At 40.2% G+C, this 15,719-nt stretch overlaps 1 protein-coding gene across 1 annotated transcript; it reads left to right on the top strand.

The window, feature by feature from the left end:
• Positions 1-412: 412 nt before the first annotated feature.
• On the top strand, positions 413-15,709 carry LOC149010185 (putative WD repeat-containing protein C2A9.03). The gene is made up of 10 exons (XM_089161732.1): positions 413-581; positions 1,482-1,618; positions 1,785-1,952; positions 2,153-2,239; positions 8,422-8,556; positions 8,677-8,787; positions 14,308-14,399; positions 14,488-14,593; positions 14,712-14,798; positions 14,922-15,709. Exons 2-10 carry the CDS (start codon positions 1,487-1,489, stop codon positions 15,333-15,335), a joined length of 1,332 nt encoding a protein of 443 aa, XP_089017858.1. The 5' UTR covers positions 413-581; positions 1,482-1,486; the 3' UTR covers positions 15,336-15,709.
• Positions 15,710-15,719: the final 10 nt, after the last annotated feature.

Raw genomic sequence — 15,719 nt, 5'->3', positions numbered from 1 at the left:
TCGCCTCGTCCCGCCAAATCCTTATAAAGGCCGGTTTCAAGGGTTGAAAACGGAACAGGATTGAGTCAACTCGCTGGAACGGGTTGATTGCGTTATTACACGTGGCGTTCAAAAAGGAATACTGATTAGACATCTATGGGTCCCATATTTCAACCGTGTGTGATGCATCAACGACAAACCACAAATTTTTTTCTCGATAAATCCAGATTCAATTGACACGTGTCCTTGATTTTATATTATGGATCGTCCTTATTGCTCTTGGTTAAAACAGTATCACTCTACCGTTGATTTAAATTATTTCGAGTTCTGATTCAGTGATTTTAAGAACCGAACGGTTATGGATGAGTCGGTCTTCTGTATTAAGATCTGTCTGAATGCATTGTCGGTTTGCTCAATATTTATAGACAAAACGCTCTTGTAGCCATCATTTCTTCCGATAAAGGAGACGTCTTTTTCGTCTCAATTATGTATTTTTTTTCTGTCTTGACAAATTAGAGAGAGAGTGAAGAAGAACAAAAGGTAAGATTCAAAGAGGAAGGGAGGTCTGCCCTGATTTGATCTTAGAGATCTTCTTCTCCAAGGTAGAAGTGTAGAACTACTTTCTTCTTTCATTCTTTCGTTATGGATATTGTTTCTTTTTTTTCTTTTTTTCTCCTGTTTGGAACATTAAATTTTTTTCTCCCGTCTCGTGAACAATGGTTGTTTATTATTAGGTTTTTTTGGTGAAAATCTATTTGATGTTTTGTTCCGGTGGCTTCCGAAAATATAGGGTTTATGAAATCTTTAGGTTTGAGTTCTAGGGAATAGGTCTTTCATTTTTGGTTCTAAAATTATTGCAGTATCTGTTTTTCCTGCTGAGTTAGAGTTGGTGCAGACTTGAATAGATTACTGTGCGTCATTCCGACGAATTTAGTGCAACTGACTAGGGAGGTTTCAATGAATAAAGAAAATCTGATTTTGTAACGTTGCAGAAACCCTAGGATGTATCTGGTTGTCTTTTTATTAGTTTTCATTCTGGTGTATATGCAATTCTGTCTGTTAGTTCCTGAAATTCTGTTGTTAATTTCACCTCTGATATTTGGCTTGGAAAGCAGAAAGAAAATTGAAGCTAAATTTGAGCCCTCTTCATTCCATTTACTATTCTATCAGAGTCTTAGTTCATTAGAATATCCGGAACAGATACAGAATGGCTTTTAGAAAGAAGAATAATTAAGAAATGGGTAGCATCTGTTAGTCACTGGATATGTAGTACTACATGTAGTCTAACCCTTTAACCTCCCAAGGGTTAAGCATTTGAGTGGACGGAGACTGGACATCACTTTTTATTAAGGTTTTCCGAGAGTATCATTTCTTCATCCTGCGAATTTTTCAGAAGTTTGTGAGCTTTTGGGACATAAAGACTTTGTTTTTACTGTTGTGACAGATGGAAATCTGCAAGAGTTTTGAATTTTTTTCCTAATGAGTTTCTTGTCTAATTGCAGATAGCATGTCCTACTACCAAAGAGTGGACTACGATTACATGGTTGACGAGGGAGAGATGGCCGATGTTGTAGATGAGATGGATGAAGAGTACTATGGTAGAGAAGATGGAGAAGCAGAGCTTGATGACTATGATATGGTTGGTTTTCTTTCCTATTGTTGGGTTTTTATATTCTTAGTAGTGTTGTACTGATTTGTTAAGGTTATTTTTTGTGTTTATTGGCACACTGTTTCTGTCTCTGATTTTCTCTCCATAATTTGTTATATTTCTTTCTATGATTTGGTCTTGTTTTTGGGATTTGCAGCTCACAAAGGCAATTGACATATCTGCTGCACAAGCACGTAAAGGAACAGATATCCAAGGAATACCATGGAACAGATTGAATATTACAAGGGAAAAATATAGGAAAACAAGGTTGGAACAGTACAAGAATTATGAGAACATCCCTTCATCTGGGGAAGTCATAGACAAGGTTCTTTTTGCTCGATGGATTTTATTTTTTGCACATTCTATTTTATTTTATTTTCAGTCCTCCTTTACTACTTAACTTCCCCACCCCCAACCCCTACCCCTCCCCACAACCGGGAAAATGAAAAAAGAAAAAAAAAAATCCTCTCTCAAGACTTTTGAGGCGGACAAGGGAATACTGATAGTATTGTTTTTTTTTTTTAGGCCTGTAAACCTATGGAGAAGGGTGGAAAATACTACGAATTCCAGCACAATACAAGGCTGGTGAAGCCTACGATTCTACATTTCCAGGTTGGTTTGTTTTTCAAGTGTTACAAGTTTGAGTGTAAATGCATGTGTCCATACTTGTGGTTTCATCCTTCAAGCTTATGCTTTTGTTGGAACTGCATGTTATTTGTTTGTTGGTGTGTGCTTCCTTCTTAAGATAGTTATATTCCATTTGATTAGAAAGGCATGGATCCATGTGGCCGACCCTATTTAGCTAGGATAATGCTGAGTTGTTGTTGTATATTTTATGTGGTTAATTATGTTGAAGGAATAATGCATCTGTCATCAAATTAGGTCCTATCTACTAGAGATTAATCTGTAATAAGCAGGAAATGGGTACTTGATATTTCTTTCTCATTTTAGTATTATTAGTGTTATATTTTCTTCGAGTCTTATTCCATATGAACTAACTTTCCATGGTATCCTGTGCTTGTTGATATTTGCTGAATATGAGTTCTTTTTTTCTTTTCTTTTTTCCTTTTTCCTTTTTCTTTTTTGGCTTTGGGGGGGGGGGGAAGAAGGGAGCAGATTGGGTGGGTTAGAGACTAAACATATCTGAATATCAGAACTTGTTGTAGGCATTTGTTTCCACACACACACACACACAAATTGTTTTTCCTATTTTACTGGTCATATTCAAGCCGTTTCTAAGTTCTAGTCTTACCTAAGATCTTTCGTATAATTCCCTGGGTTTCTCATGTGTTCGTACTTTATACACATCATGTTGTTCAACATGATCTTACGTGGATGTTTGCTTTCTATCTTAAATTTATTGTTGATTATCTCATTTGAATTGGTTGACTAACATAAAATGAAATGAAATGCATCTTAATACAGTACTTGTGTGCTTTGTCTCTTTTCTTTTTTTTTCTTTCTTGGGATGAATAAATAAATATATCAAAACAGGAAAAGAAGAACAAAGTCTCTAATTAGGAGACTGAAAAGAAGGGCTAAGGCTCAGGAGACAACAACAAGCCTGTTTTTTGGGGTATCATCAACAGGGGTGTGGGGCAAAGCTAACAACCTAGAAGATACATCAAAATAGATGGCATTCCAAATCCTGTCTATAGAGCGAGATTTGGAGGTCCATCTCCTAAAATTGCGCTCCCACCAAAGGTGATGGATCAAGGCGCCGAATACTAGCTTACCAATCCGATCTCAAATGGAGGAGCCTGAAAAGTTTCTCAAAATCCAAGACCAATCTCGAAAGAATCCATAGGATTGCCTTGAATGGGGCCAAATGGAGGCTATGGTTTTCCCCAGATAGATCTAGAGAAGGGGCAAGAAAATAAAAGGTGCTCAAGGTTCTCCAAACCATTCCAGCAGAGGATGCAATTTGGGTTAGCAGGGATGTGGCGGCTAATAAGGAAGGATTGGGTGGGAAGGGTTTGGTTGAGGGCTCTCCAAAGGGTAAGGGAATGATAGGGAATGTAACCTTTAAACCAAACCAATGGGGGCCAAGGGGGTTTGGGGCTATGGGATCTGAGAAGGTTTCAGGCTGATGAAGTGGAGAAGGATTTGGAGGGGGATGGGAGCTAGATGATGAGGTCTCTAGAGGAGCTGGTGATAAGGGAAAGAGATCCCCAAACCTGTGTGAGAATGGGGAGGGGGGAAGGAATCCAAGACCCATTTGAGATGAAGTTTGACAAGGGGGTGGATCAGAGGATAGGGGTGTCATAGACGAATCGGGGACCAAAATGGTTATAGAGAATGCCCATCAGATGCCACGGATCAAGCCAGAAGGAGGTAGAGGTAAAGATGGCGCGGGGCTGTAGCAGGAGAATTTGTTCAAAATGCAAGGTTATAGCCTCAACTAACCCTAACCTTGCATTTTCTAATCCTACAGGCTATAGCATTTCAGTTTTACACTATGGGTAGACTTAGAAATCATACGTAGGGTTGTTTTCTCACAAATCCAAGGCCACTAGTGTGTTCAAAATGCCTTTAATAGGCTAAATACCAAGTTTTAGCCCAACTGAGACCCTAAAACTCACCGAGATGGGCTACCGAGTTGATGCCAAAAAAATGGCATATCTCGACCGAGATCTCGCCAAGATGGTCAAGATCTCGATTTTTCATGGTAGCGAGATCTTCTACCATGTATATGAGTATGTAGACTCATCTCACGTAAAAAATGGGGATAGGCTCAGTTATGTGGGGGCATGTTTATAGGTTGACTCAAACTGATTGAGAACCGGGTCCAATTGATTTTTGTATTCAGTTGGATTTTTGGTTTACTTATTTATTTTGGTTTATGTCCGTTGGGTTCATCTCCTAATCTTTTAGTTAGAGTAGACTCTCATCCCTTTTTATTTTGGAGTTCAATTCCATATTGATCATGTAAGGTAATCAAGAGTTGGGTATCCCACAGTTTTTTATAAAATAGCCTTTTTATGGGCCTACACCATGGGCGATTAGATTGCATACAAACTTAGGTTCTTAATGAATTCATAGACATATCCCTTAGCCCCAGGTCTAATCCAACCATCAAGCCTGTCCTGTTTCTGTGGACAGACAGCCCATTTCCCTTTATTGGAATTCAACCTGAGCTATAGTCCCAAGTTCCACAATTAGACCATAAGTTCCAGATTTTGCTATCCCTAACCCTAATTGCTAAACTTTGAAGTTGGTTCTTTTTTAGATATCTTGGCAGAATTGGCCGCTAGGTGATCGTATTCAGTCTAAGGCTACATAAATCACTGGGTGGAACCCTTTAGAGCATCACACTTAAGCTCTGCCTTATGGAAAGAATCAAAACATGAGTTCTTTGTTTACCTTGAGGTTTAGTTTCAGACTTTATTCCTCTTCTTTACTTGCCGATTGGGTTAGATGTTAACAGAATCAAGAGCCTATTAGGTTGGCTACATATTCATAAATCCTCACATTGATTTATTCAAGAATTAGTTATCCAGCCTGCGACAAGTTCTTCCTGCTGCTTTTTGGGATCGAGTTTGAGGAAAAAGATAACCTCATATCATTCTTCTCCACTTTGATGTGATTACTTTTCCTCTGTTGTTTTATGGATGGTGCGTCTTTTATACTCCTTTATTCTACTTTGTTCATATATTGCATGCCTCTTTATATGTGTACCCATATACTATAGATGCTAATTCCCTTGTGTCCTGCCAACTGTGAAACTCTTGAAACTTTTTTTTAACCAAACCACCATTATTGCCTTAGTACTCGGTTTTAATTGTTGGGTGGCCCATAATCATATGTGACTTAATAAGAATCCAACTGGATTTAGATTGCTCAAGTTTCACCTCTACCCAGAAAAAAAAGGGTTGGGTGGGGAGGGGTCAAGATAATAGAATTACTCTTCCATAATCTAATTATCATAAGGGGCCTCTGTTAGGACCCCAGGATTAGGCCATGTGGAGGAGAGAGAGAGAATGAGGATGAGTTAGGGTTAGTTGAGGTAATAAATAGAAGGGAAAGAGAGGGGAGAGGCATCGAATGTTTGGGAGTCTTGTGGGCAGCCGTAGGCTGAGGGAACACCGTGAGGTGTGGGGGGTGATTGGCACCATAAAAGCCAGTGTTATCTTGTTAATTCTTGCAACTTTGTATTAATTTTCCAAGGTATTATAAGGGTTTCGTCAACTGGCATCATAGCAGTTCAATCCTAGAGAAGGATGGTTTTGCCGCTGTTTTCAAGTACAGAAGATGTACAGAGTTGGCTTCTTGAGATTTTGTTGTTTTGCTGGGAACGCAGCATTGAGAATGACCAACAGTTAGGCATAGCTCTCCAACACTTGGAGAGAGACGCATTGGATTGGGTATACGAAAGGTCTTGGTCGAAGTTTACCTGGACGAAATTCAAGGAGGCGTTGGTTATCCACTTCGGTAACTGGAAGGATCAAAATTTTCTTCATATCGAATCTGCATCGGTTCTTGGAGAAGAGGAATGGCATCACCACATCGATCAATTGCAGGTAAAGGCGCAGGAAGTGGCCGATGGTTGTGATCGATTAGTTGCAGTAGTCGTTTCTCACCAAACCATGAGAAAAATGCCAAATAGAGGGTTGAAGGTTGCGGAGGCTATTGATCTTAGCGGTAAAATGAAAAACAAGGGTCACAAGGGGAGTAGAAGAGGGTCAGAAGCATCTGGCGGAAACCGGCAGGCGGCAGCGAAGCTTTCTGTTCACAGGAAAGGAAGAAGACGATGGGGAGTTAGGGTTTTTTGAATTGGTTTGGTTCACCTCAAATCGGTTTGTGGGTTTGGTTCATTCATTAAGAGTCATAACTTTGGCCCAACTCAGGTTCGCCCATTCTCACACTTAGGGCCCACACGAACCAAGTTTAAAGATTGGACCGCTTGGTTCCCAAAGAAACCTTCTTGGGCCCAACCTATTTCTTTAAACCCCAGCCCATTTTTTTCCATTAGCCCAATACCCAACCTATATTCCTTCATCCACACTTTTAAGTGTTTAGACCTAGCCCATTCAAAAGAATTAATTTGGGCCCATTACGGTTTCATGACCCAAAACCCAACCCCTTCCATCAAACCATTACCCAGCCCATTTATCTTAAGCCAAGGTTTTAAGTATTTGGACCTTATCCCATTTAACTATCTCTCATGGGCCTGGCCCATTTCATTAACCCAAAACCCATTTCCTCTCATTTCCACTTTGGGCTTAAATAATCTAAAACAATCAACCAACCAGACCCAAACCCGACCGAACCGAACACTTATAGAACCAGAGTTTAACCGGACCACAAGGGGAAATTTTATTGTCTTCGACCTTGCAGCCTCAAGGCAGAAACCAGGCTGTGAGATCAGAGTTGCAGAGGGGTTTTTCAGGTTGGGGCAACGGCACCACCAGAGACCAACGGCAGAGGCGGAGAAGGCCTTTCTCAGCCCGACGACGCTGGCTTTGTGCCTCAGAGTCGACGATAACGCCGCTCGAGCGAGTGCCTTCACCGGAGACAAGGATTACAGTGACAATGACCACGAGTATAAGGGCTGGGTGCAGGTTCCTCGGACTTCTGCTAGTGCTGTGGCATTTGGAGTTGGGCTGTTTAGTGGAAGCGGAAATCTTGGAGCAGGAAGGGATCGTGTTTTTGTTGTGACCAGGGAGACTAGTATTAGTGACATACTATTAAGATTTTTTTATTGCTGTGACAATTACGAGAAATTCAAGACAAATCAGAAGCCTCCAGTTGATAGACTTAAGGAATCTCTCCTAGATGAAATTACTTGCGCATTAGTGAGTCGCTACCAGCTGAATTTCACGAGAAAGGCTACTGCTTCACTCTGGTTTCTTTGCGAGCACGAGGCATTGTTATTGGACATAACCGATCAAGCTTGGGGCCTTTTTAGCCCTTCTGAGGTTGCTTTACTGGAGTGGACAGATGATCTGGAGTTGTTTCTGTTCAAGGGTTATGGTAAACCAATAAATTATTTTTTTGGAGTGCCAGTACTTCATGATATTGTTCAGCCAATCAGCTCAAATTTTCAAGGTTTTCTTTTTCTTCATATGGGCTGCTTACTGTTGTGAGGGTACCCAGAGTATGGGAAGCCAAAGAAGGCTATCAGTCAAGATGCTAACCTAGTGTGTTTACTTGGCAAGCATGTGAAGCGTGCAGACTCAATCTCCAATTTTCCATCACCTTGAGGACAAGGTGATTTTCGAGGGGCCGGTAGTTGTTAGGACCCCAGGATTAGGCGATGTGGAGGAGAGAGAGAGAATGAGGGTGAGTTAGGGTTAGTTGAGGTAATAAATAGAAGGGAAAGAGAGGGGAGAGGCATCGAATGTTTGGGAGTCTTGTGGGCAGCCGTAGGCTGAGGGAACACCGTGAGGTGTGGGGGGTGACTGGCACCATAGAAGCCAGTGTTATCTTGTTAATTCTTGCAACTTTGTATTAATTTTCCAAGGTATTATAAGGGTTTCATCAGCCTCTGTCAGGGTGCTTTCACTTTTGGGAAGGAACTTCAATTACCCATGTGGAAATTTTTGAATACAAGTCAAGTGCAACTGATCATATAAACCTGCAGATGCTTGTCCATGTATCTGGATTCTGGGGGCTGCTGTTCCATATTTCAGGACACTTACGGGTGTCCATTGATATATGGATGGCATTTGAGAATGTTTTAGTATTGGCTGTTTCTCCTTTTTCTGCTTGGTTCACATAATCTAAATTTCTGCATTTGATTGTATTCTTGAATGTCATTATTAAGAACAACAATGCCTTTGTGTAATTTTCAGCTTAGGAACTTGGTCTGGGCCACTTCAAAACATGATGTATATTTAATGTCAAACTATTCTATTATTCACTGGTCCTCCTTATCATGCAACTCAACGGAGGTCCTCAACTTCTCGGGACATGTGGCACCAACTGAGGTTTGACTCTTCACTTTCATGTTTGGTTTTTTCTTCTTCTTTTGGTTCCATCCCCACCCCCAGTGGGAATTCTCAATTCAGCTTACTGAGGGCCTCTGTTTTCTTGGTTTGTTCATCTAGAAATATCCAGGGAGCTTATTAGAAGGCTTTACACAGACCCAGATTAGCACACTTGCAGTCAAGCACAATTTTTTGGTTGCAGGGGGTTTCCAAGGAGAACTTACTTGTAAGGTGAGTATTTTTGCGCATCTACTTTTGTGGGCAGCAAAGTTGCAGATAGAGTTACCAGTTCATGTTACATTGCTGACTTTTTGATTTATTTAGTTGTTCCAAGAGTAACCTCTCAATTTTACTTTGAGGATACCATCCGTATATATGCTTATTTTTATAGTTGTGGATGGAAATCAGGCTTCAGGGTGGTTTGCATAATCCTGCACCAATCATATAATCAATCCAAAGCAAGCACAATGTTTTACAAGTTTAAAAAAAAAATTGAAAACCTATCACTTAAACCATAAATATTAAGTATAAAATATATGTTGCTTCATGACCATATGCTTCTGTTGCTAAGCAGTAGTGTGATACAGTAGGATTTTATAAAATCCCACCAAACTTTTAAAATATAAACAGATAAGCAGTAGTGTGATTCATAGTACTTCTCTATTTTTTTTTTTTTTTTTTTTTTTGGGGGGGGTTGGGGGGTTTTGGTTTGGAGGAGGAATATTTGCTAAATGTGATGCAAGGGATATAAAATCTTGACTGTTACTCTGCAGCCATGGTTTAGCACGGGTTTGGAAAACCTATGAATCACAATGACAGATAAAAGGCCGGAAAAACAGTATACAATTTATATATTTGAGCATACATGCAGAAATTCTCAATAGCCATGTATAAACAAACAAACAAACAAATGATATGTGTAGAATATCTGAATTTAATGCCAAGTACGCAATGGAAAAATAAATAAACATGATAGACCAGTATCTTCGTTAGCTTCTCACAGGGTACAATGGCATGATATAGCTAAATCATTACCAAACTCCTAAGATTAGGTGTGTAGGACCTCCTTGTTGGTCAAAGAATATCGATGGTATACGTAGTTTTCTTTCTTCTTCTTCTTCCTCTTTTTTTTTTTTTTTTTTTTGGGGGGGGGGAGAGTGGTGTGTGGTGGTGGAAGTGGAGACAAAATTGGATGGAATAACCAATTAACCGGTAAGGAACTTAGCAATTTTCAAGTCTAGGGAAGAAGTAGCTAAAGAGGGTGAAGGGAATTTGTACCATATCTTATTCCAGCCAAGAAGTTATGATTTATCCGGGGTTTGTGGGTTTCTGTAGTTGAAAGAACATTTTGAAGGCTTTTCAGAAGTGAAAATGGAGATTGGAGAATATTATGATACTGACAGCAATGGGATAGGGAGGATCAGAGAGATGGCTCACTATAGATACAGAGTTTGAAAAAGTGGAAGAGTAGATGAAGATAAAGAATAGGCTAGACGTGTGATCAGTATATGGATACGATTGTTAGTCTCCGTGGCGCCATGTGGTGGGGGTCAGTTAGAGAAGAGGGAGAAGGCTGAGGAGGAACTCAGAATACCATTAGACGTACCATAGTTGTGTAAATTATTTGTGCTTAGTATGGGGATATGAGTGTTATTCTTTTGTGGTGCCATGTTGTTGGGAGTCATTTAGAGAAGAGGGAGAAAGCTGAGTAGGAACTCAGAACGGTATGGGGAAGAGAAATTACACATTTACAGTCAGACCTCATTCACATTGGACAATATCCAAACACAGCTTTTCTATTCGATTCTGTTTTCTGGCAGTGGATAATGATTTATAAATAAAGAAGTGGGAGGGAACTTCAGTTCTTTGTTGCTGTGGTTTGAAAGAGTACTTATTTTCATACAGTGTTTGAACTGATATAGCCTTGAAATTGGAGTCCAGTCAAGGGCCAAAAGGACCAAAAAGAGTACTTACTTGTGCATGGTGTTTGAACTAGTGTAGCCTTGAAATTGGAGTCCAGGTAAGGGCCAAAAGTGACAAAAACCTGATCTAAACAGAACCAGCAGTGACGAGTGCTGAACCCTTCACGGGGGGTGTGGTGATAGGTTAATGGCTTTAGGACAGACACGAGTAAAGGAATTTTTGGGCTGCTGTAAGCTTTAGCTAAATCAGAGAGTACTAAAATCAGGGAGTTGGTTGAGGAATTTTAGTAATGGAGGATCATTGTGGTTAGGATTTGAGCTTGGCACTGAATGTTTGAGGGAATGGAAGGAAGGGTATCACACTACTTTGGATGGAAGGTCAGGTTTCGGTGGTTGACTGTGAAGTTATAAAGAATTGCAGTTTTTATGGTTAATGGAGGTTTGATGATGATTGAATGAGGGAGTATGGTGATGGGGTTGTAGGGGTTGATGACAGGGATGGAAAGGCCTGAAATATGAGAGAATCCCAAGTAGAAAGTTCTTAATTCTGCAGTGAATAATGGCTCTTGGGACTGTTCGATCTCAGGAAGAAAAAAAACATGGAAATTAATGGGGAGAAGAAGAGGGGATGGGGTATTTGGATTTTCACCCCAAAAGAAAAATAATGGTGGAGATTGTAGACTGATTCCACAGCAATGAAAGGGAGGTCTTCTTGCACCCTTGGCTTCTGCTTCCTTACCTAGGCAGAAACTATTTGCTTTGGGCAGATCCCACGCAAGAATACCAGGATACTTGCAAATAAAAATATTTAAAGAACTTCCTCTTGTATTAGCCCTCTATGGTCGCTTAAATAGGCTGTAGGCAGCATGACTATTGAAATTACAGAGAATTCTTAGTCCTAATTATGATCTGACTTGTCTTTGGATTTTTTTTCCCTTTTTTTGGGGGGATGAATAAGGTATATGTTGTATCTAGATTAGTCCTAACTGAAACAGGAAACCGACTTAGAATTGGTAGGGACTCATGTAAACATAAAAGGGCACCAGTCCAACTACTATAACTGCAACTCTGCAAATCTAATGTCGTGGGTTTTCTGTTCATTACATATAATTTAAATAAAAGCACCCTTCTGCCCCTCTATAGAATAAATACTAAAAATAGGGAATTCATTTAGTATTGGACCTTATTTGGGGCCGTGCTGCTTGTGGATGCTTGATTCTGCATCATGAGAATTCTTACCAAATAGCTACTGTTGGTCAAAAAGAAGAATTTGACACACCTTTAAAGAGTGGATGTTACGTTGTACTGTATCCACAAACTCACCAATAGAGTATGTGACCATGTGACTGTGAACATATATCTATAACTTGTTCTTCTGTGGAAAAATGAAACACCTTTGAGGTGTCTCGTCAAAGCCATTCCACAGACCAAAATTTTGCCTTGTTCATTCTTGAGAAACAAAAGAACGAACAGAAGAGCCTTACAGTAACGACTTTTTTTCCATTTTTCTTCTCACATTGAACAAAAAAAAGAGAAAAATATGTTCCACAGAGTTACCAAACGCAGCCCAAGAAAGGAAATTCCTAACATAGTTCAATTAACAAGGAAACGAAAATAATGAAAAAAACTGATTAAAAACGTGACCTTTAACTAATTAATGCAAGTGGCCCGTTTTTCTATTTTCTACCATATTTCAGGCCTATTAAATTGGGCCAATTACAAAGTACACCCATGGATCAAATGCCCAAAATCCTAGTTATCTATGGAGAGCTTATTTTTTTAGGCCCTTAAGGTGACTTTTCTTCATCAGTAAGTGGTTCTTACAAGTATCTTTCACTTGGCAATCACGAGTGCCTTGTTTATTTGATCATATAGAAGCCATAATCTTTGACTAACCATGTACTTTAGATCTGTTACTTTATTTAGTAACCATCTATGTATTAGTGTCTTCTGATTTTGATACATTATTTCCTCTTGATAAGGGGATATACTGATGGGAACCCACAAAGCAGACACAAAAACTAATAGATTTGATTACTAAAATGAAGATGAACAAATAAGAACAAAGATAAACTGGTTACGATGGTGCCAGTCACCCCTACAGCACACTGCTGTCATCAGCCAATAGGCTGCTGCCCAAACACTCAATAGAATATTCCATACCTAGTCCTCACACTTCCCCCGTCTATTTATAATCCCCCAATCACCTCTAACCCTCTCCCCCCCCCCCCACATGGCGTAATCTCGTGATTCCAGGGCCCTAACACTACTGGCCCCCCAAAATTCACCTTGTCCTCAAGGTGAAGGGAAATTAGGAGTTTAGTCTTCAAGTGCTTGCTATGCAGTCACGCCAACATTCTCAGAAGCCCAATGAGGAGCTGAAAACATTAGCACAAGAGGAGCCGTCAAGCCAAATGGTGATGGTGTGGCTTTTTGCAAACAACGGCAACCCTGGAAGGACAATTGGTGATGGAAACTTACCTGGGGACTCAGTTCACCGTCGACTCTTGAGACTCTGTGTAGATGCCGGATTCCAAGTGGAAATAGCTTGCATCTATGCTGGATTTTAGGCAGGTATAAGTTCTGAAGCGTCGCTTTCTTTGTGGTCTTTTCTGCAATCCCATTTGGTAATGACATCATTGCACCTCCTGGAGATCTCATTCCACATCCAAAGAAATCGTATATTGAGGTTTGCTGGTTGGTGACTGCAGATCAAATCGTGCAAGCTTTTATCAGAATTAACAAGGGCTGGTGTCAGCAAACCTTGCTTTGGAGTGCAGGGTGTGTGAATGTCAGGTTGGCTCCCATCTACCTTGATTCTGGTGCTTTGCATAGTGCTCGAGAGGAACTGAAGAGAAGCGTCTCTGATCTTTCATTTGAGGCGTCAGTGGGATTGAAGAGCATCAAAATTTGCAAGCTATTGGATATGGAAGTGGCCGTAGACACCAGTTGTATCTTTGGAAACAGGCATGCTATTGTGCCTCACTGAATGATGCAGATCTGCATGGCTGTGCAGCAAACATGTGAAGTCTAAGTCCCTAATTTCCTTCATCTTGAGGACAAAGTGAATTTTGAGGGGCCGGTAGTGTTAGGGCCCCAGGATCATGCCATGTTGAGGAGAGAGAGGATTAATGTGCTTAGGGACTTGGGGGGTTATAAATAGGGGGAAATTGAGAGGAGAGGGAATTGAATGTATATGTGAGTGGTTTTTGGGCAGCCTATGGCTGAGGGGCTGCATTGAAGGCTGTGGGGGTGAGTAGCACCATTAAAACCAGATTATCTTGTTAATTTCTTGGTTTTGATATTAAATTTCCTATTCAATTTGAGGGTTCCTATCATATACTATTACGGGGAAGAACCTGGCAATGGTTCCTTTCAAGGACTATGATGTGGAAGAAAATTTGTCATTTTTATGAGTGTTTGTCTGCTTTTTGCTAAAACTACTTGCATGATATCAGGATGAACCATTTGGGTGTCCATTATGCTGAGACCAAATAATAAAATGAACCCTGCTGTATTTGGCTTTTGCATTCATCTATACAAAATGGCTGCCTGATATATATAAGGACCCACAATTCCCATTTGTATGTTTGCTGGACCATGTAAGTATATAGAGGGACAGAGTTTGTAAAACACCAGCTCGAAATGAAATTCTGCCCTACCTTTCACATATCACTTTTCATGTGAGTGGTTATATATTATAAATGCCCTCAGGTTCCCAAGGATTTTCACTATTTGCCCGGAATGTTTGGAACCCTTTTATTTATTGTGTCTTTATTTCCTTGAATCTCATCGTCACGAATGCCTTCTGTTTGAACTTGTTCTGCAGCATTTAGATCGAAAGGGAGTTAGCTTCTGTACTCGAACAACACATGATGATAATGCAATCACAAATGCTATCGACATATATGATAGCTCAAGGTATTGTCTCCTTTTCCTATTTCTCCAATTTAAATAATAGGTATGTCTTTTTTGGAAAATTAAAATCTAATTGAGGAATTGCTTGCAGTGGCATAGTCCATTTCATGGCATCAAATAATGATTGTGGCATACGAGAATTTGACATGGAGAAGTTTCAGCTTCTGAACCACTTCCGCTTCCCATGGCCAGTGAATGTTAGTCACTTAACCAGTTAAAGTAATATTAGTGGATTTAAGTTGGAGGAATTTGGTTATCGTTTTTGGTTTCCGAAATTTCCCTAGAATTATTCATGTTTGTTCAAATTTGTTGCAGCACACATCCATGAGTCCAGATCGCAGACTCATCACAGTAGTGGGAGATCACCTTGATGCATTGCTTGTGGATTCACAAAATGGGAAGGTACACTGGTTCCTGTAGTATGTTTGTTTCATTTTTGTTTGATTCTCCTCCTCCCCCACCCCCTCCACCCCCAACCAAAAAAAAACGCTACTTCTTTTAAAAGATATATTTTTGATAATGCAGACGGCGGCGACGTTGTCTGGTCATCTAGATTACTCGTTTGCTTCTGCATGGCACCCAGATGGCCGCACCTTTGCCACCGGGAATCAGGATAAGACATGCCGAGTATGGGACCTAAGAAAACTATCAACACCTGTTGCAATCCTTAAGGGAAACCTGGGTGCCGTCCGATCAATCCATTTCTCCTCGGATGGAGAGTTCATGGCAGTTGCTGAACCTGCAGATTTTGTCCATATCTATAGTACAAAAGTGGATTATAAAAAGCGGCAAGAGATTGATTTCTTTGGGGAGATCTCTGGTGTATCGTTAAGTCCGGATGATGAGTCTCTTTTCATAGGAGTGTGGGATAGAACGTATGCAAGCTTGCTTCAGTTCAGTAAAAGACATTCATATGGTTACTTGGATTCGTTTGTGTGATTCATCCTTCACTAAGACTTGCTCTATGTGTTGAGAGTTCTTTCAACAGTTGGGATTTTGATCTGATGAGGTTGATCTAGCTGGTCATGACGGCTGTAGAGAAAATCCAAGTTGCACAAGAATTATTGCATACATGTACAGGAAGACAGCAGCCTTATCCAGGCTAGAGATATATATAGTATCACTTCAATCTGTTTTAATTGTTTGTAATGGGAAACGGGCTGTGTACTGTTGTAGCAATCATCAGTTGTGTACTGTTGTAGCAATCATTAAGTTTACTTGTCACCTTCTGTTCGCTCCTTAACCTCATCTTTCTTGTAAAGTATTCTGAAGTTTGAGTTTGCAAATAAACCATTCATGTTATCCTGTGTTAACGAGTTTCAG

The sequence above is a fragment of the Hakea prostrata genome, chromosome 7 (assembly GCF_041222555.1).
Source record: "Hakea prostrata isolate BN-2017 chromosome 7, UWA_Hpros_2, whole genome shotgun sequence".
NCBI classification, from domain to species: domain Eukaryota; kingdom Viridiplantae; phylum Streptophyta; class Magnoliopsida; order Proteales; family Proteaceae; genus Hakea; species Hakea prostrata.
The sequence above is the reverse complement of the archived record's forward strand: the minus strand, read 5'-3'. Positions and strand labels throughout refer to the sequence as shown.

Bases quoted from the DNA above. Each gene is read 5' to 3' on its own strand.
- LOC149010185 (XM_089161732.1), top strand. From the start codon at position 1,487: ATGTCCTACTACCAAAGAGTGGACTACGATTACATGGTTGACGAGGGA. The intron at 1,953-2,152 runs GTTCTTTTTGCT...TTTTTTTTTTAG, and splicing joins CTGGGGAAGTCATAGACAAG to GCCTGTAAACCTATGGAGAA. The intron at 14,594-14,711 runs GTTAGTCACTTA...AATTTGTTGCAG, and splicing joins GCTTCCCATGGCCAGTGAAT to CACACATCCATGAGTCCAGA.